Consider the following 27,149-nt stretch of genomic DNA (forward strand, 5'->3'; position numbering starts at 1 on the left):
CCCTAATATGGGCATAGAGTATAGAAGCAAATACTAAGTGTATTATTGGTTAGATCAGCAGTCTGTGGTGGTAAACATCAGTAGAGGTGTATAGACGCAGAACCTACCTGAGACAAGGACTTCATGAACGGAGCGCTGATGTTACAGCTCCTCTGATTGGCCAGTCTGTCCTCGGAGGAGCACTCAATCTGAATATCTGATTGATCCTGTGGGGAAGGGGAGGAGCCTGATGAGTCATAGAGAGTCGTTCTCCATCTCATATGATTGTGAATGATACAAAACGCATGAGCGCCAGCTGGAGCTGTTGTTATAACACATTCTCACTCCCAAATACCAACGTTTGGTCAGTGTTTCTACGTTTAGACTATGACGCTCTACGTACCCCTCTAGCGTCAGTTTAGGACGTGTCAGGGACGGCGTGTCAGTTTCCTCTCGTTACATACATAGTGTCTTTTCAAAATAAACTTCTAACGTAGGTTTACTTCGTTTTTATGTTCACGTACGCAACAAAACTACTTGGTTAGGTTTAGGCAAAGATTGTGGTTTGGATTAAAATAAGACATAAGAAAGTTACGCAACAAAAGTAAGGTAAAATAAGTCGGCGTTGACTCACGGGACACAAACAGCGGTCTCCTGGGGGAAAGTCTTGTGTTTGTTTGACCCGTCCTACCACACCTCCCACTCACCCTACGCACCCCGTCTCCGTCTTCATCCACACTAATACATTCCAGTTTTAAACCGCATAACTTTTGCTACATTTATGCTTAGCGTTCACACTACTTCGGCGTTTTCAAGCCCCTAAAACGGAGACGTTTGAAAACGCTGCTGATGCCGTTTTAGTTTTAAAACTCCGTGGTTGCGTTTTAATCTGGACAGACAGAAACGGAGACGTTTGACAACGATGACGCAGATGCCCACGTTCATTCCGGATTGGGTCTTATCAGTCATGACGTGTCCTTCCCTGATTCGTCATCACGTAAACCTTTTCCGGAAGAAACCAAACGACATCAGCTTCGACCACCAGCGGTTAATTTCAATGTTACAAGCGTTGCTGACCTCGTTGTCTCTGCTAGCAGCTGTTGTGCAGTTAAATTTTGCATTTTATAATGCTACTACTGCCTACATGCTCAGGAGAGAAGCTGTTTTAAACACAGTGCTGAGCTGCATTTGAAATTAATCTTCAGGTCCACTTCTATGTGACGTCTACTGCTGACCTGCTATCTACCCCTAAAGATCCCCTGTCCCCTCCTAAAAAAGACTAAAACGGGTCTATTGTGGGTCTAGGAGGGTTAAAGAACTGAATGTAGGTTGAATCACTCGTATATGTTTACAGTCAGACAGAGAACAGGAACAAACGTTTATTCTATGAAAACGCCAGATTATTTCTGATCTAATGAAACTGATTTAATGCTCTATACATCACCTTGACTATGAGGCTGGAGAAGAGCAGGTTGGAGGAGGTGGAGATGTGGATGGCGGCTCCGTACGCGTTCTCTCCCTGATTCTCCAGTCGAGCAAACACCACCATCCTCCTCCGCCCGCTCTCCACCACGTGCACCGAGGCCTCTGACGCCCCCCGGTGGCTGCAGAGCGACCAGGCGGCCCGGTTCCTCGAGCTGCAGAACTGCCTTCAGGAGAAACACAGAATATGAATTAGCATGGGTTCTCTAATAAATTATAATAATACTTGTGTGTGTGTTCACTCACTGAACATCCATGAGGTCAGTGTGACTGTGGAGGATGAGGTCAGGAACGCACGTATCTTCCTGCTCACAGCCGTTCCAGAAGGGAAGCTACGGCGAGAATCAAGGATTAATTCACTTCTTTTTGATGAGGCACCACTTTAATATGTCAACACATTCTCACTCCCAACACGTCAAATACCAACGCTTGGTCAGAGGCCCTACGCATCAAACTATGACGCTTTAGGTACTCCTTTAGCAGCAGCGGTCTCCCGGGTGAAAGTCTGTTTGTTTGACCTAACCGGGGTCTGAAATTAGCACTCGCCACCCGCCAAATGCGGGTAATTTGTTGGCAGACAGGGAAAAGGGAAAAGAGAACCGGTTCCTAGTTGGTTCCTAGTTTCCTAGATTCCTTAGCATCTCATGCCTCCGTGACTATCGATTCCTCTGTATTGATGCTTTCTGACAGTTACACATGCACAATGACACATGTGCACGCCTTACCATGTTCCAGTTTGTTTGGGACCGGAGACACGGCGGTGAGAAAAAAAAGTGTTCAAAAGCATGGCGCTACTAAACCTGAGCACCCTATTTTACCCTGATAATGCGACACTGTGAACAACAAATATGTGTTGAATTGGTCAGGAGGAGAGTTAGTAACGTTAGCTGTTAGAAGCACAGTCCTGCTTGGTTAAATAAGGGAGCTACTGACGTTAACGGAGGTGCCATTGAGTTACAATTATGAAGCGTTCAAGCTCTGCTCAGTAAAAATGACTATTGGGTGAAGGTAAATTACAACGTTATCATGATGTGTTCAAATGTATGTGTGTTCTTTATGTAAAATATACTGAACATTGAATGACATCAGATCTAAAATGTTATTCCTTCATTGAGCGCAGAGATTTTAAAGTGGCAGACAAAAGAAAATACTTACCTGTCACAGTGGCAGGAAGTGAAAAAAATCTCAAAATCAAATCACATTGTTAGGAGGCTGGTTGAAAAGGTGTTTTAGCAAAGTGGTTGGTTTAAAAATCTAAGGAAAATGAGGCCTGCCTGGTCGGGACATCTACCTCTGGAGCTCAATACAACAGACTGAGAGACAGGTGTGACATCACCTGGATGAACTCTCACCTCGGCCCTCAGGACGCTCGACCAGTCGGGGTCCAACACCGGCCCCTCGTCTGGGCTCTTCAACCCGGTCTCCAGGATAACTGCAATGGGACGCCCGTAGTCAGTCGTCTCCTGTTCAAAGATACGGTGGTGCGTTTAGGGATTCACACTGACTTTTAGGATTTGTGTGTTTTATACTGGTTGTGATCGGGTTGTGATGTTCTGACCTGGATGGAGAAGCCGAGGCGTTGACAGCTCTGACCTCCAACCGGCAGAAACAGACTCCTGGGCTGCTGTCGGTCTGATTCGTCCAGAACAGCTCGAGGAGGAAAACGCCTCTCATCCAACACCAGACTGTACCAAACAGCTGGGAGGAGGAGAAGGAGGAGGATGAGAAGGATGAGGAGGAGGAGGAGGAGGAGGAGGAGGAGGAGGAGGAGAAATGGGTTTTAAAGGAGGCAAAGTAATCCAGTCTCATCAAAGTCTCATCCAGCTCGTATGCAGCACAATGATATTGTAAACACATCGAGAACAGACTTTACAGGTCTTTCAGGTGATATGAAAGAAAGTGATGTCACCAGGTGTTCTCATTGGTGCAAACTGCACTTGTTATGTTTCCAAATGTTGGGCAAGTTTTAAGGGAATTCCTGAAAAGTTGGCAAAATAAAACACGAATCAGCTGTCTTGGAGGGGTAGGGGGACAGAGGATGTTCAGGGGGAGATAACAGGTCAACAGTAGATGTCACATAGAAGTGGTGTACATCATTTAAAAGATGGGAACCTGAAGATTAATTTGAGATGCAGCTCAGCACTGTGAGTCAAGGTGTTCTAGTCATTAATAAGAAATAAACATAATTAATTAATTAAAATAAATAGTGAAAGTGTGTAGGGTTCTTATATAGAAGTATATGATGGTCATCGTTATGCTCTATTATGTCTCATAAGTTGTTGCAGCAATTTTGGGGTTGATACCATTTGTTACACAGATTTGGTGCTAAATTTAACAATTTTTTACCATTGGAGAATTGATAAAAAATGATCAATAATCCCTCCAAAATACCACATTAAGTCACCAAGACCTTGAGGAACACCATAGAAAAAGCCATGCTCTGATTTGGTATCAAAAACTTTTGACATTTGGAGATTTCTGCAAGAATCGCATTTTTCAGCGATTGGATGGCGAGCACTTCTGTTGTGTAAACTGCTCAGAAACCCCCTTATTGTCCATCTAGCTAGGAAAGCCATCCATCATCTGAATGCTCTAGGTCTCTAGTTTGTGGCTGTAAAGTTTCATGAGGCTGTGATTATCCTAGAGGTCACCACAGGTCATTTTATACAGTGAGGTCAAGTTTCACTACAATGAAATGGCTCCTATGGGGACTAACATCATCACACATGAATACAGTTGGGCTCATTGGATCCACAAGAGTCTCAGCTTTACAGTGATACCCAATTTATGTAATTCAAGACTGTTTATGGACCCCAGTATGCAGAAATATTCAAAAACACCATTTTGGGAATAGGCGAAAATAACACATTTATACTGCATGAAAAAACCTGCATGTGATTATCATAAAGTGGGCATGTCTGTAAAGGGGAGACTCGTGGGTACCCATAGAACCCATTTTCATTCACATATCTGAAGGTCAGAGGTCAAGAGACCCCTTTGAAAATGGCCATGCCCTCGCCAAAATTTAGCATAAGTTTGGAGCGTTATTTATCCTCCTTCGTGACAGGCTAGTATGACATGGTTGGTACTGATGGATTCATTAGTTTTTCTAGTTTCATATGATACCAGGATCTTCACTCTAACTTTAAAACTGAAAGACAGTAATGTTGGTCGGGTCTCAGAGGGTTAATACCAAACCATGTTGTATCAAATAAAGGCAGGGTGTCATACTAGCCTACTTTATGGGTGAGAATTACAACTCTGCAATTATTTAAAGATCTTTAATAAAAGACCATAGTATTTGAAAAATAGAAAGTCCACCCAAAGAGCACCTGAGTGGGAACCATCCCTTTATTTCTAGCACCCTCTGCTGTAACCCTCCAACATCACAGCTCCAGTCACACTGAGCATGAGTCAGAACTCCACGAGGTCAAAGACGGAGTCTCAGCCTTCATTTAATATCCTTGTGACAAACCAGGAAACAGATTGTTATTCTGCCTCACTGAGACGACACACACACACACACACTGAGAGACGGACGATAAGATTCACCTTCAGACCAAAACCACCACTTCCACTGAGAGAGGACATCTACAGGAGGGAATACTGGGAATACTGGAATACTACCACTTCAACCAGCTGCTGAATCCACAAACTGAACCAGAGTTTTACAAGAACAAAGTCTCAAAGTGAAAGTAACTTTCAGGGAACAGGGAGTGGCTGAGCCGTCTGCCTGCTGTGTTTTCAGCTTCACTCAGAGACTAAATGGCTTCCAGATTAGAGGACGATCTCTGCTGTTCTGTCTGCCACGACATCTTTAAAGATCCTGTCATCCTGTCATGTAGCCACAGCTTCTGTAAAGTCTGTCTGCAGAGCTGGTGGACAGAGAAACACGTCCAAGAGTGTCCACTTTGTAAGAGAAGACATTCAAAGGGCTTACCACCTCCTAACTTGGATTTAAAGAAAGTGTGTGAGAGTTTCTTACAGGAGAGAGCTCAGAGATCTTCAGAGGCTGTCTGCAGTCTGCACTCTGAGAAACTCAAACTCTTCTGTCTGGACCATCAGCAGCCGGTGTGTCACATCTGCAGAGATTCAGAAAAACACACCGACCACAGATTCAGACCCATCGATGAAGCTGCACGACAACACAAGAAGGAACTTCAGGAAACTCTGGAGCCCTTAAAGAAGAAGTTAAAGGTTTTTGAAGAAGTTAAAGTGAAGTTTGATCAAACAGCAGAACACATGAAGGTCCAGGCCCGACACACAGAGAGGCAGATTAAGGAGCAGTTTAAGAAGCTTCACCAGTTTCTAGGAGAGGAAGAGGAGGCCAGGATGGCTGCACTGAGGGAGGAAGAGGAGCAGAAGAGTCAGATGATGAAGGAGAAGATGGAGGCTGTGAGCAGAGAGATAGCAGCTCTTTCAGACACAGTCAGAGCCACAGAGGACGAGCTGAGAGCTGAAGACGTCTCATTCCTGCTCAACTACAAGGCTGCAGTGGAAAGAGTCCAGCAGCGCCCCCTGCTGGAGGATCCACAGCTGCTCTCAGGAGCTCTGGTAGACCAGGCCAAACACCTGGGCAACCTGACCTTCAACATCTGGAACAAGATGAAGGACATGGTCTCCTACACTCCTGTGATTCTGGACCCAAACACTGCTCATCCAATACTCATCCTGTCTGAAGATCTGACCAGTGTGAGACGAGGAAAGAAACAGCAGCTTCCTGATAATCCAGAGAGGTTTGATGGTTACTTCTCTGTCCTGGGCTCTGAGGGCTTTAACTCAGGGACTCACAGCTGGGACGTCCAGGTTGGAGACAGTACATACTGGTACCTGGGTGTGTTAGCAGAGTCTGTCCAGAGGAAGGGAGACATAGAGTCTGGATTATGGAGAATAAGGTTCAATAATGGTAAATACAAAGCATTCTCCCCATCACGTCCATCCACTGATCTCGTAGTGCAGAAGAAGTTCCAGAGGATCAGAGTGAATCTGGACTGGAACAAAGGAAAGCTGTCGTTCTCTGATCCTGATACTAACACACACATACACACCTTCAAACACACTTTCACTGAGAGGATGTTTCCATACATTAACACTTGGGTTGATCTCCCACTGAAGGTTTTACCAGTGAAGGTCTCTGTGACTATAGGACAACAGAAATAGATGATGATGATGATGATGATGATGATGATGGTGATGATGATGATGATGATGGTGATGGTGATGATGATGATGATGATGATGATGGTGATGATGATGATGATGATGGTGATGATGATGATGATGGTGATGATGATGATGATGATGATGATGGTGATGATGATGATGATGATGGTGATGATGATGGTGATGGTGATGATGATGATGATGATGATGACCGACACCACTGCCTTCAACAGGAAACAGCGGCGTATGTTGCACCCTTAAAGACATATGACTCCGTCTTCCTTTTGGCAACTTTTATTCTTCCCAGTTCTGTTGAAGTTATCTTTTACACGAAGCAATCAGAACCGCTCGCACACATATGTAAAACATCAAGCACGTTCCCTAATCGCTACTGCGCTGACTGATGACCTCATCACAGCCTGAACTTTGACCTTTTCAATAATAACATTGCGCTGACTGATGACATCACATCACTCTGAACTTTGACCTCGTGATAATAACATAAACCAGATAATAGTGTAGTGTAGTGTATATTTCTTCTTAGATAACTTAAATCTATTCTAGGTCAATAAAATGTAAATTATAAAATATTTCTAGGTTGCAACACGTACAGAGCTTCAGAGAGCGAGATTATTGATTATATCTTTAATGTGAAGTTTCTGTGTATTTGAACAGCAGGTTCAAACATTGATTTGTTTATTCATGTAAAGTGTTAAAGAGATTTTATTTCACATCATATGTTCACTGTAATTCTTTATTAGAAATGAGATTAAAGCTTCAACTGGAAAATTAAAGTGTCTCATGAAGCAGAAACTGGTGGTGCTTTTGTTTTTGATCTGAGGTTGTAACTTTAAAATGTAATATATACTGTATATATATATATATATATATATGCAGTATATATATATATATATATATATATATATATAGGGGCTGAAGAGTTTCTGTGCTAGTCCCCAGTAAAACTGGACACTGGAGTGTTATTTAACCTCCTTTGTGACAAGCTAGTATGACATGGTTGGTACCAATGGATTCATTAGGTTTTTTAGTTTCATATGATACTAGTATCTTCACTCTAGCTTTAAAATTCAGCCTGCAACAACCTCTGAAAGACAGAATAGCGGCTGGGCACGCCAGAGTTTTAAGGGGTTAACAGATAAACTATTAATTAAGCTGTTTAAGTCCAAATACAATGCACACAAAGGACCAAATATACTGCAAAGGTAATGTAATACGTTGTGTTCCTAATTACATTTTAAACAGAGTAATAACTTCTTCTTCTTCTTTGTGACTGATTAATAAAGTGGAGCATTTCCTGCTCCTTATTAGTTGTTGGATGCCGAGTGTAGCTGCAGAGCTCCTTCTCATCTGTTTAACAACTGAACTTTTGATTTATGAGCACACAGAGAGCTGAGGTAAGCTGCTTCAGTCCAGCTCAGTTCATGATAGAAACGCCACGTCTGCACTGAAATAAATAAACTCTCAGGTTTCGTCAACCATGGCTCCTGTCCTCTATCTGTCCACTGGAGCGTGATCGTTTGATACCATGTGGCCGTATTGGCGTGTGTGCATGCATGCATCTCTATATGTGTGTCTAATCCGGTCCAGATGATCAGGGGGAAGATGAGGAGAAAGAAAGTAGAGAGGAAGGTATGAAGGTATGAAGTGATGGAGGAGTGACGCAGTTTAACGGCGGCTGGCCGGCGTTAGCTCGTTATAGCGAGGTTTCCATGCAGCCGGCCCGCACATCTGCAGCCAATTACACAGAGACACGACAACACAAAGCACTGTGGGGAATCTCTGCTGCGAGGAAAAGACCACGACAAGACTTTCCACACACAGACGGTAGAAATACCGAACATCTGGGTGAGTCTAGTTAAAATGTCCACACAGATGGGATACCGGACAGCTGTTTGAATCTGTAGAATTCAACTTCATTCATACAGACGAGCTTCAACATTCACTTCAACTCATTTAAGAAGGCTGTGGGCTACAACCACCACCTGCCAGTGGGCGACCTCCGGGTCAGTGCCCCTCGGCATCAGAGACCAACGCACGGGGTACCCCTCTAGCGTTACTTTTGGTCGCCTTGTCCTTTCAAAATAAACTTCCGTTTTCACAGGAAGTTAGGTTTAGGCAGCACAACCACTTAGTTAGGGATAGGAAACGGTGGTGGTTGACATTAACTTCACTGAGGAACAACTCACAGGGCTGACTATATCGACGAGTCACGTGACAAAATAAATCAACTTTACTTTTAGCTTCACACTGGACACGAACAGAGGTCTTCTGGTTGACAATCTTGTGTTTGTTTACACGGTATGCTTTATGGCGGGGCTACCTTGTGATTGACAGGTTGCTACCACGGCGTTGTCCGGTCTTGGAGTTGTCCGTGTTTTCGTCTTAGAACTTTAACCCTTTCACAGTGTGTTTTCACTTCATCAAAGTTAATTATAACATTTTCAGCGTTTGGTTGTAATTAGCTCACTTCATTGTTAACATTTCACCTGAAAATTCAGCATTCAGTTGTACTGGGTTCAACCCTCTCGTGTCACTTCTGGTTGCAAAAAAAACAAGATGGCGACGGGAAAGAACCAAGATGGTGACGGCCAAAAACCAACATGGCGACAGCCCAAAGCCAAGATGGTGACGGCACAAAGCCAAGATGGCGACAGCCAAAAACCAACGTGTTGACGGCCAAAATGCAGAACTCGAGGCTCCAAGACTGTAGTCCACAATCCAATGGGTGACGTCACGGTGACTACGTCCACTTCTATACAGTCTGTGCAACCTGCTCAAAGGCACATTAGCATTAGTTGCTATGTTTAGGAGGGACTGCTGGAGCGACTGGCCAAGTGAAATCAAGTCCAACATGATCTCATGATGAAACGTATCAAAATGAGTAAACACACTCTAAAACACAGATTAGTGTTGTCACTGTGAACTTTGTGCCTCCTTCCTTCACGCTCGGTTCCTGATCTGAGTTCAGTTTTCTAACAACGCTGGTCTGCTTTGACACTTGTTTACTGATGTTTTAATCTGTGGTACATTTGTGTAATGCTTTCCTCATCAAAGGTCGGCACCAGGACACAATGGAGTCCATTTTGGCATTCCCAAGGAAGCTAGAGAACAATGTACCAGCAGGCGTCTAACAAGCTTACTGTTGATCTCATCCCTGCTTGACTTGTTTGAATCTGTAGTTACTGTGATAATGTGTGCCTCCCACCTACCAACATCCGTCCTGGTCTTTGTCCTGGTCTTTGTCCTGGACTCCAGACTCAGACAGACGGTGACAGACATGCAGGTGACCTCCTTCCCTCCTCGCCGACAGTCTTTGTTAAAGATGTTGACCTTCTCCGGTTCAAAGGTCAGCTTGGCCTGAATCCGCACCACACCACGAGACCTGGAGGGAGGAAGCACGCCATCATCAGGTTGTGTTTGTCTGTGTTTGGTCACTTATATTACTTCCATTGTGGAGAGTCAGTTACCGTTTAAGGACTAAAACTGCCCCCCTTAAGGTAAACCACTACATTTTAGGGGTTAAGACTTGGTTTTGTTAGGGAAATTAGGCATGGAGTGGTTTGGTGGTGCAACGTTTCAACAAGCCCACGGTTCGTTTTTTATATAAATTATATGTCAGTCATCACCAGAGTGGTAGAGGAAACATAATACTGCATATCTATATGTGATGGTCTGACCAGATGATGACAGCAGCTCCCAGTGCTCCCACAGTGAGGTCAACGAGCCCGTCTGCATTGACGTCCAGAACACCGTGAAGACTTTGACCGAAATACTGCAGACCTGCAGAAAAACCAGCTGCAGACAGACGCTGGAGAGAGAGAGAGAGAGAGAGAGAGAGAGAGAGAGAGAGAGTCATAACAGTGATTATTTATGTTTCCTGCTCAGATTGCTTCTATTGGCTGAACTGGTTCAGCTTCTGTTACCTGTCTGTACCGGTGTTGGAGGGTTTTGTCCTGGCCGTAAAATACGTAGACCGCTCCCTGGTGGTCGTCCTCCAGCGGCGCTCCCACCACCAACTCCCTGAACCCGTCCCCGTTCATGTCGGGTATCTGGGCCAACGCCGAACCCAGCCGGGAGTTCTGAGCGTGGTCGGAAACCTCCAGCGCCCCCTGCAGGACGAATGATGTCTGGTGGTAGAACGTTTAGTTTAGTTTTACCAGCGTGCTGCAGTGTTCTGTCCAAACACAGTTGTATTTTGTTTAGGGCTGTCAAAGTTAACGTGATAGTAACGCTTTAGCGCAAAGTTGTTAAATGCCACTAATTTCTTTAAAGCATTTACGCAACTTGCAATTTTTAGGTTGCACCAGGCTCAGTTTTATAGCTAGCTACTGGTATCACATGAAACTATAAAACCTAATGAATACATTGGTATCAACCATGTCAAACTAGCTTATCATGAAGGAGGTTAAATAACACTCCAAACTTGTGCAAAATATTTGGCGAGGAAAAACTGTCATGGCCATTTTCAAAGGGGTCCCTTGACCTCTGACCTCCAGATATGTGAATGAAAATGGGTTCTATGGGTACCCACGAGTCTCCCCTTTACAGACATGCCCACTTTATGATAATCACATGCAGTTTGGGGCAAGTCATAGTCAAGTCAGCACATTAAATACTTGACAAATCTTCCTTTAAGGTACATTTTGAAGCCAGCCAATGAGAGTGAAGCCTTTGGAGGCTCTGAACAGCCGAACACACTGTGAACATCAACCTTGTGGTAGTACATGCGGTATATACAGTATTTACCTGTGGTGTGACGGCGTAGATGTAGACCTTCCCTCTCTCCCAGCCCTGGCTGTAGAACATGGGTGCTGCTACTACCAGTATGTCCGTGTGTTCGTCGCCGTCTACGTCCATCGATAACAACTCACTGCCGAAATACGAGCCGATCTGGAAAAGAAGAAAACAAAATGTGACAAAAAAACAACAATGGACTGTTCTCTTCCGCCGGGAAACGACATTTGGTGTAGCTGTGTTGTTGTCTGAGTGGAAACAGTCGAGGTTATAGACACTGTTCAGTGCCAGAAACAGGCTAAGATAACGAAAAGGAAAAAAAAGTGTGAAAATTTGCCAGAAATCGGGAGAAATACGGGAGAATTGTGACCCGGGGGGAAACTGGGAGAGGGCAATGAAAAACGGGAGTCTCCTGGGAAAATCAGCTTTAATGTGAAGTAGTCTCATCAGATCAGTTGGTCCTGGTTTTGCTGAGATCCCGTTGTTAGGGTCAATGGTCGGGGTCATCATGGAGACAGCCATGTGATGTGTCCCACATGTGTTGATACATGCAGGAGTAACATCTTCATGCTTCTATGTGTGTGTGTGTGTTAGTGACCTGCTCTCCCAGCAGCGCCTGCAGGATGGTCAGGTTTCCGTTGTTCTTCAGGGTGAAGACGATGACCTTCCCGGTGTGGTTGAACCTCGGAGCTCCGGCCATGTAGAGCTGAGAGCCGCGAGACGAAATGAGTGAACCCACCGAGTAACCTGAACCCAGGAAAGACACAGAAACGGACCAACAGGAGTCAAGATGTTTTTTATTATTTCGTTTCCTTGTTAACACAAAACAAAGATGGTGATGGAGGTCAGTATGTCAAACTGTGTGTCCAACATTTTGGCCACTAGCTGTCTTGACAACTAATAAGAATATTCGTGGTCTGCAAAAGATGAACCCAACTCATTCTGGTCACCCCTCCAACCATCCCTGTGGCTGTGACAAGTTCCCACTTGTACTGCACAAAAGAAATATAAAAATCTTTTGGGCGCAATACAGTTGGATTTGCAACCACACTCGTGCTCCCAAGTGGATCAACCTCTCTGATTTGAATGACTGTATGGCCTCTCAATTGAATTACTGTTAACGGCAAAGGTCAACCAAAAGCTAATAATATTGTTTGTTTTGTCCAGTATTTGATGAACTGTCCAGACAGTAGCTATCCAACTAGACAGGCATCAAACGCAAAGACCAGAGATACAAATATAAGAATAGAGTACAGTACAGGTTCATTACCCAGATAGGCTCCATGGTTCTTCAGCTCGTCTGGAAACTCGTCCTTATAGGAGGATTTCGGTGGAACGACTTTGCCGTGTTTAGTCTCTTTCAGCACGGCACCGTTCCAGTCGTAGGCGCCCACCGCCCCGAGCAGAATGCCATCCTGAAAGGAGAACGTGGGTTTTAACACAGTACGCATGATGAGGTACCGCATTTATATGACATGAGAAGAACTCAAAGAGCAGGATGACATCCCAGTAAAACCTGGAAGTGTTCATGTGTTCATCATTGAATGAATCCATCAGTGATACTATTTTCACATCTGTTGACTGGAACTGTTTTTCCCATCGTGCAGCTCAAGTAACAGGACGCAGAAATGTTCCAGCTACACCGTTCCTGAGTACACTTGACCATGTGAGAGCTGAACTCAAACGCTCTGAGGTCACTCTATTATCAGAATTTATTACACGGCTTTGTTGAATATTTGGTTAATCACGGCGTTCTGCAGTCTGTTATTTCTTTATAACAGACCGTTGTTATGGGCGCAGTCCTGATGTCGGACTCTGGCGGACCGTTTTTTGTGTCAAAATATTGATTTCTTCAGTAAGTAGCCGTGTAATAAGCGGGATAATGTACAGCTAGCAGGTCATTGTTGTGTAAGAATACCCTTCAGGCCTTCGCGTCGGGGTGCAGTATCGCCCTGTCGGGGTTTCTTTCACAACAATGAACGGCTTGCTGTACATTATCCCTTTATGTCCTTTCATGTTGTTTCTTTTATGTGATTGGATGGATATTGTAGCCTATTTGCACCTGTCGGTCTTGTCAGACTTGGCATCTTGCCCCACCACCCAACCTGTTCTCACTCTCAACTCGTCAAATACCACCGTTTGGTCAGCGCCCATCGGCATCAGAAACCGGCGCAAGGAGGCACCCTTTAGCAACAGTATGTGACGAACCGGGATTTCATCTAACTCCAATATAAACCCACCCGCAGCGTTATTCGACGGTCGAAGCAAAGCCCGTTCAGGGCGGGAGGGAGGGAGGAGAGGTCAAACAAACACAATACTTTCAACCAGGACACCGCTGTTTGTGTCCCATGTGAAACTAAAAAGATGACTTATTCTGTCACGTGACTCGTCGGTATCATCAGTTCCGCGAGTCACTAGTCAGCACAGGCACAGTTTGCATACGAGTTGGGAGAGAGAATGTGTTGCAACCACTATTAACGGATCACAATGGAAATAAACCTGTCGTTTTATTGTATAATTTAATCCTCGACAGTTTTGAAAACATATGTGATAACTGTCTTCAGGCGGAGCAGTATTATGTGTATTTTAATGATTGGTAAATACATAAATCTATCTAAAATGCATAAAAGATCAGTCTCATGATTGAAAGTAGTCTCAGCACTGAAGCATTGAATCTGATCTCTGATCAGAAGCTGCTGTTGGTTTATCTTTCACAGAAACTGGACGTCCTTAAACGTCTCACAACACGTGTGTGCAGTCGGTCGCACGCCCAGATGAACTGTGGCGCTCGTAAAGTCCAGATATGAAAGTTATTAAAGCGTTGAGTCATAGTCTCTACGGGCCAGTGAGTCAAGGATCACAGTGAATGACCGAATCCTTGGCGACGGCGGCGCCACAAAGCATCCCGCCTGCAGGATCTGAGCTGCACATGGACTGACTTCTGGATCTGCAGGTTCACTGTTAAATGTCTCAAGGCTGCTGTAGCAACCCTGTAGGAGGGAGAGGAGGCTGGTTTTCCTGCACGATGACTCGGTCAGAGATGATTCTGTGTCATCTGTTTTCCACATCAGTCTGACTGCAACCTGATTTCACATTTTTACCTTTTAAGAGCAGGAAACACTTTGCATATTTGTCTGTGTATGTGATAGTGTGCATCATTAATACTGAATGCAAGTGTATCTGCGTGTGTGTGGGGGTTAAAGTCTAGCTGTTCCCATGTGTTCCTGCATGTATTAATGTGTGTGTGTGTGTGTGTTTCGTTGGCAGCGTTGCGTTCAGGAAAACCATCTGCTCTGTGTTACACATAGAAAGTTTCCACGACACCAGTTTCACTCCCTGACGTTTGAATCCAGCAGAATACGATTTTCCCTGGACGAGAAACAACAGAAATATTTCCAGAAGCTTCTTATTCTGCAGCTTCAGACTTGTGTCAGGACCAGAACCAAACCGATGCTTAATGTCTGAGGAGGACACTGATACCAACAGTTGGGAGTTTGATCTTTTGTTTCGGTTGGAATTAAAATCATTAAAATACACAACTCTGCTCCCGTCGACGGCTGATTTTATTGGATCATGATTCGCTTCACTGGAGAAAACTGTAATTATTATGTTGAGTTAAACCTGCCAAGTCCCTAATTCCTACAAATCAAAGTAAAGATCAGGATTATATCCAGCAATTATTTGGGGAAAAATTATACTGATTATTTATCCAGTATGGACAGATCTTTGGAAATAAAACAAGATAAAATAATCAACTACACTGTCTATTAATATTCTAAAGAGTCAAATCAGAAACAGTGAGTTAGAAAGATCACTTTATTGACATCAACACAATCTCTTAGATGTAAAATTCAGATTTCAGGAGCATAAACTGAACTAATAGAGGACTGTAAATGTGAACGTGAGCTACTCACTTTGACTAAATGTGAGGAGAAACCAGCCTGAGCCATCTGCAGACCAAACCCTCGACCCTGACTGCTGGTTCCTGCAGAAACACAAACACAGACATCATTATCCTATTATAAAGCTTTCTATGCCTTTATTCAAGCGATTTCACTGGGATGGGTGGATGGATGGGTCAAACGAACACAGAACTTTCACCCAGGAGACCGCTGTTGGTGTCCCGTGTGAAACCAAAAGTTAACGTTGACTTATTTTATCGCACTTTTGTTATGTAACTTACATACGCGGCGTGACTTAAGTACGTAAGTGTAAATGTACTTATTTTAACCCAAACAACGATGTTTTACTAAACATAACTAAGTTTTGTTTGAATTCACAACCTTAACCACTGCGACCGTAGTGGTGCGCCATAGTTTGACGCGTAGGGCTACACAGTGCGTTAAAAAGTGACGCCAAGTAGTCCTGACCCAGCGTCTGTATGTGACGTGTTGGGAATGAGAACGAGTGCTGCTGCTGGAAACAAGGTTGATGAGAACCCTAAAGACAGAACTGAAACAGTAAAGTTGTGGGTCGTAAAACCAAAACAATCAGCTGAAAGACACCCCTTAACATTACAGTATACATTTGATGCATTGATAATATAACTCGTGTTACAGCTAACTGGTAACTCTTTAGCCATAAAGACCTGATTTCAAAATCACTAAAAGCAGCTTCAGACATTCAACCAATCAACAAAGATTTAACAGGCTGAGGGTCAGCTGACCTTCCAGAGAGAAAATCCTCTCTCCCAACGCGTCCACGATGTCCTTCAGCGCCGACTCATCTGACACGTTAAAGAAGTGCTTCTCATCCGGGTCGCTAGCAATGAACTTGATTTCCTTCAGAAAGGCTTCGGGGTTGATTCCCCGACGGTTGTAATAACCCAGAACCTGGATGAGACGCAGAGGAAACACTCAGGACGCGGTTTTTAAAGTTCAGAGACAGAAAACCTCAAGGTGGTTTTGATGCAAGTGCTCGGAGAAAAATGGGAAAGAAGAAGGAAGTCCAAGTTCTCAGGAACAGAAAGCTGAATCAGGACCAGACAGGAAGTCAGACAGGAAGTCAGGCAGGAAGTCAGACAGAAAGTCAGCAGGGTATTACTAGGTTTGAAGGGAAAGAGGGACGGACTCACAGCGATGGCGTACATGGTGACGTTGTCTCTCTCGCTGTCGGCGACGGCCTGCAGCAGATGTGGACTGTCATGAGACTCTCCGTCTGTGATCACGATCATCACCTTCTGAGCGCCGGGCCGACCGCCGCGCTTGAACGCCTCCGACCTGCACAGCAAAGAAAAGCAACAGACAGTCCGTCAGTCCAACCCGGTTGGTTACTGTGTGGGGTTTATTATTCACGACAGACATCATTATGTGTCGTACCGCGCCACATTGATGCCCAGTGCCGTCCTCGTCTCCTCGCCGCCCCGCTGGTCGATGCTCCTGGCGGCGTCCACCACCTCCTCCACCGTCTGGTACTCACCCAGACCGAACTCATGGACCACCGTGGAGCCGTACTGGACCACACCCACCTGCAGCCAAAACACACCACAGCTCAGTCCAGACCTCAAAACCCTGCACCTGAAGTTCTCACCCTTTCACAGTGTGTTTTCACATCATCAAAGTTAATAATAACATTTTGGTCACCTAAAAATGTCATCAGTGTTCAGTTGTACTTAGCTCTACCCTCTTGTGTCACTTCTGGTTGAAAAAAAAAACACATGTCGACTGACAAAAATCAAGATGGTGACGGACAAAAAAAACAGATGGTGATGGCCAAATACCAAGATGGTGATATATTCACCATATATATATATATATATAAAGTATTTCCTTTAAATTTGTGAGTGGAAAAGCTTCCTACACAACATTTAGATCATGACGAGACACTGAAACTACAGTTTATTGTATGGATTTAAAAACATTATTGAACAATAAATTACATGAACTAGAAACTCCAGACTCTTCTTCTGTAGATTGTTGGGAAAAATCTGTATCGTATCAGAGGTGGATGATATCTGATATATTTATATCCATTATATTAAAACATCCTGAGGAATCTTAGACAAATATAAAATGATAAACCCTGAAAAATGTACTTTCGGGTGTTTTTTATTTGTGTAATATTGAATCCCACTGGATTTCATTCAGCGATGAACCGACCTGCGTCTGACCTGGGCCGATGTAGAACTTCTGCAGGATGGTGATGAGGAAGTCCTGGACCTCGTACCACGGGTAGATGGAGTTCGAACCATCCAGAACGATCACGATGTCCATGAACGTCTCACACCCTGCAAGATAATAAATAAACAATACAAGATACAGGACATGATGAATGGATGGATGGATGGATGGATAGCTGGATGGAGGAACAGAGAGATGAATGGATGGGTGGATGTGTATTGATTACTCTGCAGGGCGGGTGCGATGGTGTGGGACAGTCTGAAGTTTCGGCTGACTCTGGAGCAGATTCCTGTGCTGTACAGGGAGCTTCCACATTCATGAGACCAGAGAGGACCACAGGTCTGAGGACACATTCACACACAGCAGGGACAAAAAGACACGGGGGTAACTCTTAAGGATAGTACAAAGGTCTTCGGTCATTTAAAGTGAAGCTGAGCTGGTGTGGAGGTGGTCTCTGTGTGTCATGTGACTCACCACAAAGCTGTTGTCTTTTGGGTTGGAGGTCAGCGTCATCCCCAGCCTCATCTTGTCTTTCCTCTCAGACACGTTGTCCAGAGAAAGTTTCCCTGATTCAAAACATCACTAAACTTTACACAGTGGAGTCACAGTACAGTCAGTAAACATCAGAGGTTCAGTGTTTGTCTCAGATATCTCTTATTCTTCGTCATGTGGTTCAACGTGGACACCTGCTGTGACTCTGATGAACGTGTCTGCATGTTGCTCACTAGGGGTGGGAAAAAAATCAATTCACCTATGTATCATGATTTTTTCTTTTTACAATTTTCAAATAAATTCTTTGATGCCAGAATCAATATATTTGCTTCATTTGAATCTATGTGGAGGTAGAAGGAAGTTACCACTTTTACTGTTGTAGTCTGAGTAACGTGACGTCATATCCGTTCCGTAAAGCAGAGCTAGACATCATGGCTAAAGCTGCATGCTAACTCTGTCAAGGACAGGAAACGTTATCGTATTGCGTTAATGTGCGGTCAAGCCGGCAGTCACTCTCATCTCCGTGGTCAAATGGGCCGACGCTACAACTGTAGAGCACCCATATACTGACATTATGTTAAATGCATTCAAACGGCCCCGATGGAGCTGACCATGGATGTATAAAGAGAGTGGAGCTGACGGGAGAGCTAGCGACCACCTTGGAGAAGTTAGAGGAAGTATACACGTGGGACTACGTCTGGTTTTCAAAATTAACAAGGGAACTGTATATACAAAATACATATATGGAAATAAGATTGATAGATTATATTCACTAGAAATATAAAACATTACATGTCCCTTATAAATTAAAAAGAAAATACTAATTTGTGAGGGAAATGTCTTTATTCTTTGATTTTTGTTTTGCTGGAAAAAAAAATAATAAATAATTCCTGACATTGACTGATGTATTTGACTTACATGCTGAAAATCAAACATTTTTACTGGATTAATTTAGAGATTTTCCAAAGTAAAAGTCCCATGAAGTGTATGATTCAACTTTTTCCCCCATGGTCTAGAGTTAAAAAAGTTAAGAAAAATCACTATAAATCGTAATATCGAATCGCCTTACTTAAAAATCGCAATACATATCAAATCGGCCCCCAAGTATCGTGATAGAATCGAATCAGAAGATAGGTGCATTGTCCCAGCCCTATTTACTCACCCAGGTTGAGTCTGGTGCAGTTTGCAGAGTTTTTGGTGTCCAGCGGACACCTGAACACATCACCAGTCTGCTGCTTCCCCGTGGATTCAAAGGGAGCTCCAACCAACAACCTGGAAACACACACACACACACACACACACACACACACACCTGAGGCTGAGACGATGCAGGAAGCAACACACAGTGATGGTTTACCCTCGATAGACCCACACTAAGAAACCCTGCTTACAGCCAGATGGTAGTTTAACCGTCATTCTGTTAAATCTATAATTTAGATTTATTGTGAATGTGTGTTTGACATATTCCACTTTTAAGACCCGTCTCAAACAACGGCTTAAGGCAAATCCGCTCTGTAATTTGTATATATCCCACAAAATTCATCATTCAATTCTGATGTAATCCACATAATTGTGAACCATATATAAATATAAAGAGCAGCAAACACAGTGTAGTGAGGAGGTCGGGGTGAATGAGTGGGTGAAAAAACACAGGACTTTAGCCAAGAAGAAGCGGTCATGTCCCATGTGAAACCAGAAGTTATTTTAAGCCAAACCACCATCTTTTCCTAAACCTAACTAAGTTGTTTTCTTATCTAAACCTAACAAAGTTGTTTCCTGTGAAGACGGAAGTTTATTTGGAAAAGACTGTGTGCATGTAACGAGTGGAAATTGAAACGTGTTGCAGGACATTCGAACGAAAAAAGGAGGAATAACATTTTTCGTGAGATATCATACGAACTGTTGTATGAGGATACGTTGATTAAACCATATTTGAGTGTTATGATCATACTGAGCAGTTGGGTGATGGAGAAGACAGGCTGCAGATTCTTGTGGACATTGTGATGTTTTCTCTGTCACTGAGACTCTGAGTCATTAAAATTCACTGTTACAAATCCAAGCTGAGAAAGTTTTCAGAGCACTTTTCAATCCTCACAGACTTCTGGTGAAGTAATCATTTAACTGTGGTGTGGTGCATGTTGTAGACAGAAACCTAATAAATAGATTTAATTCCATACACAGAGAATTAAGTGTAGAGTTTGGTGCTGTTGAACTCAGAGGTCAGATCCTGCCGCCACAGTGTCACCCAGCGAGCCGGTTATGAGTGTTAACCGGAGTAAACAGCTCCACATGTGGTCTGGACGGCGGTTCTGGGAAGAGGTCTGAGTCACATACCGGAGGAGATGCCATAGTGGAGCGCTAACCCTCAATCTGCTAATGTGTCTCCCGTCCACATCAAACGGACGGAGAGCAGCGCTGACAAACCACAGAGTCCACATCCTGCAGCAGCAGACACAGACCCGCCTCCCGCCCTCTGACATCACTCCATCATTGATCATTTCCTGAGCAGGTGCTGTCATTTATACCTGCCCTCTCCTCTCCTGCTACTGCTTTATTGGGCTGTTTGTTACTTAAGTACTGATTTCCTGCAGCTCCTGCAGAGCCTAAAAACAGTCCTGGACGGGGTTGGACCGGCGTTACTCTGCAGTGGGTTTGTAGATAAAGGTGGAGGGAACAATACTGAGAAAAGAGAGAATATTCTTCTTGATTATTCCTTAAGAAAGAGAATCATATTTCATATATCAGCCAGGTCGCACAGCAGTTCATGAATAATGACGGCGTTGTGTTTACCGTGTTCACGAGAAGAGTCCATATGAACGCATCCCCTCTTGTTGTATTCACAACCTCGTAAGTGGAAAGTTTCTGGAAACTCCGAGTTCACGAGTTGTGACGTGTTTGTTGACGTTGTCAGAAATGGTGGAGGCCATGGAAGTTAATTTTTTGCGGTGCACAATAAGTTAATATAATGTAATTTTAGTTGTATATTATTTTATTATATTTTTTATATTTATTACAGCCTAATCTTTTTCCTCCTTTGCCTCTTTGCATTTCCTGCATTATGTTACCCGCTTACTAGCTTGCTAAATTGTTAGCCTCTGTGGCTTCTAGACACCAACAGTAATGTTAATATCACCGTTGCTTAGCAGCGGTGTTCTCACGACTTAACCACTTGAACGGCAAGCATATCATGTACACGACTTCCCGTGTTGCAAACACAAGCTCATGAGTTTCATTTGAAGGCACCAATAGTCAGGAAATTTAATGTATTGATTTGTGTACATAGACACGAATGCACACAGACACACATTTTTTTCGTGATGGTCAGCACAAAATCAATTTGTATGTAATCTACGTAATTGTGAACCGCAAAGTATAAAGAGCGGCCGTGTAGGGAGGAGGTCGGGGTGGATGGGTGGGTCCAAAAACACCAGACTTTCACCAGGAGACAGCTGTTCATGTCCCGTGTGAAACCAGAAGTGAACGTTGATTTATTTGTCATGTAAGTTACGTACTTAAGTTACAGCACTTCTGGAGTTATTTTAACCCAAACCACAATTTTTTCCTAAACCTAACTAAGTAGTTTTCTTGCCTAAACCTAACCAAGTTGTTCCCTGTGAAAACGCAAGTTTATTTTGAAAAGGCTGTGTGCATGTAACAAGTGGAAATTGTGTGTTGCTGGACATTTGTAGGAAAATTAATGTAAAAGGAGGAATAACTTTTTCGTAAGATATCATACGAACCATTGTATAAGAATACATTGATCTATCACATCTGATGGGCCATGGCTCCAATGTTTTGAATTTGGACTTCTGTTACCCATTTTAAATGCTTGCTGTCAGTACTACGTATTGCTCCTTTAACAAACGTAGCTATTTCACGTAACAGATGTACTTATTTTAGCCCAAGCCACAATCTTTTCCTAAACCTAACCAAGTATAACCAACTAAGTAAACCTACGTTGGAAGTTTATTTTGAAATGACACCATGCATGCAACGCCACCAAATTCAAGCTGCTGCCTCAACATAAAAATGTGAAAGTCTCTCTCTAGAGCCAGAGTTTGGTTTGTCCATTCTGGGCTACTGTAGAAACATGGAGGAGCAACATGGAGGACTCCATGAAGAGGACCCGCTCCCTATGTAGATATGAAGGGCTCTTTCTAAGGTAACGAAAACACAACCATTCTTAGTTTCAGGTGATTATACACTAATGGAAACATAGTTATGAATATCATATTCCATTCCTGCTGTTAAATTCCCCTAAATGCTACACACTGTTCCGTTAAGAACCGTTCAGAAGACTTCGAAATGAATTACAGGGTCAAAAATTTCAATTCATCTCCATGGAAAAACACTTGAGGTGCATCTAATAGAGCATTTCATCCCCTCGCAGATTTAATGTGATGACGGTGAACACGTCACGGTCCCACAAGTCCAGAGGGTGCACATTTAAATACAGCCACTGAAGATTACTGCAGATGTTTTACACATTTTGATGCTTTCATGCTCCACTGCTGCTGCTGGAAATTATTTACACTTTCTCTTTTCTTGACTTTGCCCAGTTATGAGTCGAGAAAAAGACACTAAACCACTAAATGAACCAATGCAAATGCAAGAAAATCAACAGCTGCTCAGCCGTGCTTGCAGTTTGGTTTTAGCGGTGGCAGCGTGGTCGGTCGGCACGCTGGTTGGATGTGAGGAGAAAACCTCAAACACACACACACACACACACAGATTCCAGCGTGGAGGCTGCCAGGGCACATAAACACTCATCTCTGTTAACACGTACCGCCGGAGGTTTGACCTCAGAGGTCGACAGGGGTCAACGGGGTCGACCTCTAACAGACACAACAGCATCCTCACACATGGTGTTCTACTTTAGTTTTATTAGAGTTCTCCAGAGGGTTATTTATATTCTCTATTTCAGCGCTGAGACACGTTAACTGTAAATAAAGCTGATCTGATTTGCAGACAACACGTTTAACTTTAGTGGCTCCAACAGGAAAAATTCACACGTAGTTTGAAATGTCAATATCACAACATTAACGATGGAAAGATGACATTCAGGTGATTCTGTTCAGAGAGCCTTCTTCTGTTCATGTAGGTTTACTGGAATAACTGGGCAGGACGTTCTCACTCCCAACTCCTCAAACAACCAACCCATTCTCATTCCCATGTGTGTCAAATATTGGCGTGTGGTCGGAAACTGACGCACGGAGGCGCCCTTTAGCAACAGTATGTGACGAACCGGGCATTCAACTATCTCCAATGTAAACCCACTTACGGCGTTATCCGACGGTCGGAGCAGTGACGTAGTATTGATAGCGTGAGAGTCCGCTAAGGGTGGAAGGGGTGGTGGATGGGTCAAACAAACACAAGACTTTCAACCAGGAGACCGCTGTTTGTGTCCCGTGTGAAACTAAAAGTAACGTTGACTTATTTTGTCATGTTAGTCTTTAGTCACGTGACTCGTCAGTCAGTGAAGTTAACGTCAACCACGGCCGTTTCCTAACCCTAACTAAGTGGTTGTGTTTCCTAAACCAAACTTCCTGTGAAAACGGAAGTTTATTTTGAAAGGACACTATGCATATAACGAGTGTATATTGACACGTCGCCCCTGGTCCGTCCAAAAGTAACACTAGAGGGTAACCCTGTGTGACGGTCTCCGATGACGAGGGGCGCTGACATAGCGGCGGTATTTGACCAGTTGGGAGTGAGAACGTTTTGGTGAGACAATAAAACACGATCCAGGAAGACTGAGCAGTAGGTTGTAATACTCTGAGACAGGATTTAACCAATGTGAGGTAAACAGTAGAAATATTCATGTTTTGTTATGAGCCAGGTTAAAGTGGCAGACGAGCCTGCGTTGTTTTTGCCTGAGTCAAATGAGCGGGAGGGCTGCGATTGTTCATTCAGGACCGAAGTCGGTCTGAATGCAGCTTTAGTTCTCAGCTGAAGTTCGCTGGTGAACTTGACTTCTACCTCTGCACACAGAGAAGATTCAGCATTTAAGAGGTATGATAGTTTGACAATTCTTTATGAAGGAATATTTTATACAAAAAGGTTTACTGTTAAATCATATTATCTATAATGGCTGAACAGGCAGCTGTATGAACCTGCAGTGGATTTTACCTCTGAGCTTCAGTGGTAGTTGTGAGTTCCCTTAAGTTGTTTAAAACCTGAAATAAAACTGCTCACAAACCCAAACGCACGTCTTTATGTGTGTTTAGTTGGAAACGGCACATTCTTGAGTAACAGTGAAACGTTTCTAAATGTTTGTTGGACTTGAAAATGTGTAAATTTAAACATACAAACTGGTCAAAATTCATTACAACTATAAAGTTGTGAGGAGTGTCAGAGGTCACAGGACCCTGATGGTTTATGGGTAATATTCCTGAGAGCAATGATGGAGGAAAGAGAAGAGAAGAGGTGAGTCTGTCTGGAAAACAGCAGCAGACAAACAGCTGAAATGTAAAATGTCACCAGTCTGTGTAGAAAAACAACTCTGCAGAACAACGACGTCAGATCCCTCCTCTAAAAACACACACGGAGCAGCGTGATGGGCTTCCCAGAGGGAGGCTGGGGAATAACAAATAGTTTCCAGATCCGCCACTCCGCCTCAGGACGCAGGAGACAAACGCAAAATACTTTCCACTTATTTACCTGCGACTTCAAAGGCGGCGAGATTTTGTAATCCTGGAAGACTGCGAGGTATTCACCACGGCTCAAATGTTTCCAGATTTAAAAAAAGAGAACCGGGAATGTTGCACAAGCTCACCTGCAACCGCAGACACAACAACAACAGACTGGAGATCTCACTTCTTTCAGTTTTATCTCCTTTAATTTCTCCTCATCTCCTCAGTGACGCCTGCTGCCTTTAAAATGACACTAATGATATAGGATCCCTGGATTAGACTGGATTACATCTAACCTATACTGCCCTGTTTGTTTTCTCAATTTCTCCCAAGAATAGATGAGACAAAACTAGATGAGATTTGATTTAATGCACAAATTGAGATGAGACGATATTTTACTATATTAATGGACTTTCAGTGTGACTGGAATACACAGGTCATACAAAGATGGGAGAAGAGGTGGGATTAGATGAAATTAGGTGAGATGAAACGTGACTCGAGATGAGATCAGATGAGTTGAGATAAGATAAACTGAAATGTACGACGGCGTATCAGGGCCATTGAAAAATAAATTATGGAGCCGGGGGAGAGGGATAATATTCCAAGAAAAAACTCAGAATTTATGAAATTAAAGTTGTAAATTTATGAGCAAAAAGCTCACAAATTTATGAGAAAAAGACTTGAATATTCTCTGAGATTATAAAGTCATAAATTTATGAGGAAAAAAAATTAATATTCTCTGATATTATAAAGTTGTAAATTTATGAGGAAAAACTCACAAATGTATTGGAAAGAAATTGAATATTCTCTGAGAATATAAAGTCATAAATTTATGAGAAATAAAATTGTAAATTTATGAGAAAAAACTCTCAAATTTAGGAGAAAAAAACTTGAATATTATATGAGATTATAAAGTTGTACATTTATGAGGAAAAAACTCACAAATTTATGAGAAAAGAACTTGAATATTCACTGAGATAATAAAGTCATAAATTTATGAGAAAAAACTCACAAATTTATGAATATAAAACTCTGAAATTGTGCAAAACCGTGGTACCGCCAGCCACCGTCTGACTTTTGTTGTTATAGTGTTCTTCCTGTGTTCTATTATGCACATAAATAAATACTAATAAAATGAATATATTTTGCACTCAGCGGCTTGCGTTTGCGTAGTATTTAACGGTGGCGTGTTGTGATGAGGTTGATCCAACCTTGCAAAGTGAAGCGATGTGGTTCCTTGACAAAAAAAAGGTCTGTGTTTTTTTCCTTTAAATTTGTGACTTTATAATCTCACTGAATTTCTGAATTTTTTCTCTGAATATTACCCCCTCCGCTGTCTCCGTAATTTATTTATTTTGACCTACGATGGCCCTGATATACCGTCGTAGAGAGTAAAAGGAAGCAGCTGGAGGTTGAAACGTGTCTCCTGGTGTTTGAGAATCCAACAGCAGCTTGTAAACATGAAGAAGAGCCAGAGAGAGAATCATAATCTCTGAGGCCGTATAGGATCAGATCTACATTATGAAATCCTGATTTACAGCATAGCAGAGAGGACACTAAATAACATCCTGCTGCTCCACTTATCACACACATGGGTGGAAAAACATGTCATCCCAACATGAGTCTGACTTCTCAACATGATTCACTGACAGAAACCAACAACCAACTTTCTTGGAAACGTCTCAGAGTCAAAGGTTTTTAGATCCAGTCTCCCAGGATCTACCACCGTGTCCCATAAATCCTCAACTCTGCAGACAGGCCGAGAGACTACCTGTCTACCTGAAGACGCTGTCTAAAGCTTAAAAAGGAAAGATGATCAAACACCTTTAAAGTCTTATTAATGATGGAGTGCATAATATTTATTTAGTCAGTCATTTATCTTAATATCTATCGTTTTATTTAAACCTGATCCAGATATGACGGACTACAGTTACATCACACGGTGGAAAATTTAAATTTCCACTGAAACATTACGTGTTCATATTTCTAACACGTCACTCACCACACTGGAGCACACATCAGCCAGATGTTCTCTAACTGGTAAGTTGATTAAATAACACCTGTTAAATTTAAACAGCTGTCATGGTATCTCTTTAATAACACCACGGCAACCAGTACGAACCTTCATTTCTCACGTCACCGTTCTCTGGACTGAGAAAAGGAATTACAAACTGGTTTCTGTATGTGGACAGACCAGTGCAGACTGGTTTCTAAGAGGTAGATCAACCAGTACAGACTGGTTTCTATAGATATAGACGGACCTGTACAGATTGGTTCCTATAGATACTGCAGACGGACCAGTATAGACTGGTTTCTATAGATGTGGACAGACTGGTTTCTATTGATGGGAACAGACCAGTACAGACTGGTTTCTATAGATATAGACGGACCAGTATAGACTGGTTTCTATAGATGTGGACAGACTGGTTTCTATTGATGGGAACAGACCAGTACAGACTGGTTTCTATAGATATAGACGGACCAGCAAAGACTGGTTTCTATTGATATAGATGGACCAGTACAGACT

At 43.0% G+C, this 27,149-nt stretch overlaps 2 protein-coding genes across 3 annotated transcripts in view; one reads left to right on the forward strand and one right to left on the reverse strand.

Moving 5' to 3' along the window:
• LOC119486280 (integrin alpha-11-like) overlaps positions 1 to 27,149 on the reverse strand; it is a 49,984-nt gene that overhangs the window by 10,998 nt on the left and 11,837 nt on the right. The window contains exons 3-21 of one of the 2 annotated variants that reach the window (XM_037766290.1): positions 19,153 to 19,262; positions 17,973 to 18,064; positions 17,725 to 17,839; positions 17,478 to 17,605; positions 16,698 to 16,846; positions 16,454 to 16,598; positions 16,046 to 16,211; positions 15,294 to 15,364; positions 12,650 to 12,794; positions 11,978 to 12,126; positions 11,392 to 11,535; positions 10,569 to 10,772; positions 10,323 to 10,453; positions 9,855 to 10,027; positions 3,020 to 3,159; positions 2,814 to 2,924; positions 1,708 to 1,793; positions 1,424 to 1,628; positions 108 to 206 (exon numbers count right to left, since the gene is read on the reverse strand). In XM_037766290.1, coding sequence (XP_037622218.1) covers positions 108 to 206; positions 1,424 to 1,628; positions 1,708 to 1,793; positions 2,814 to 2,924; positions 3,020 to 3,159; positions 9,855 to 10,027; positions 10,323 to 10,453; positions 10,569 to 10,772; positions 11,392 to 11,535; positions 11,978 to 12,126; positions 12,650 to 12,794; positions 15,294 to 15,364; positions 16,046 to 16,211; positions 16,454 to 16,598; positions 16,698 to 16,846; positions 17,478 to 17,605; positions 17,725 to 17,839; positions 17,973 to 18,064; positions 19,153 to 19,262 — 2,563 coding nt within the window. Of the gene's footprint in view, positions 1 to 107; positions 207 to 1,423; positions 1,629 to 1,707; positions 1,794 to 2,813; positions 2,925 to 3,019; positions 3,160 to 9,854; positions 10,028 to 10,322; positions 10,454 to 10,568; positions 10,773 to 11,391; positions 11,536 to 11,977; positions 12,127 to 12,649; positions 12,795 to 15,293; positions 15,365 to 16,045; positions 16,212 to 16,453; positions 16,599 to 16,697; positions 16,847 to 17,477; positions 17,606 to 17,724; positions 17,840 to 17,972; positions 18,065 to 19,152; positions 19,263 to 27,149 lie in introns of those variants that run through there. The other variant, XM_037766291.1, reaches the window with a different exon arrangement.
• On the forward strand, positions 4,956 to 7,437 carry LOC119486298 (E3 ubiquitin-protein ligase TRIM39-like). Its single transcript, XM_037766332.1, has 2 exons — positions 4,956 to 6,584; positions 6,668 to 7,437. The coding sequence occupies exons 1-2, from the start codon at positions 5,227 to 5,229 to the stop codon at positions 7,026 to 7,028; spliced, it is 1,719 nt and encodes a 572-aa protein (XP_037622260.1). The 5' UTR covers positions 4,956 to 5,226; the 3' UTR covers positions 7,029 to 7,437.

This window comes from Sebastes umbrosus, chromosome 4 (genome assembly GCF_015220745.1).
Source record: "Sebastes umbrosus isolate fSebUmb1 chromosome 4, fSebUmb1.pri, whole genome shotgun sequence".
In the NCBI taxonomy this organism is placed as follows: Eukaryota; Metazoa; Chordata; class Actinopteri; order Perciformes; family Sebastidae; genus Sebastes; species Sebastes umbrosus.

Coding starts and splice junctions, on each gene's coding strand:
- LOC119486298 (XM_037766332.1), top strand. CDS start 5,227: ATGGCTTCCAGATTAGAGGACGATCTCTGCTGTTCTGTCTGCCACGAC. Junction 6,585..6,667: donor CTCCCACTGAAGGTTTTACC/AGTGAAGGTCTC, acceptor TGATGATGATGA/TGATGGTGATGGTGATGATG.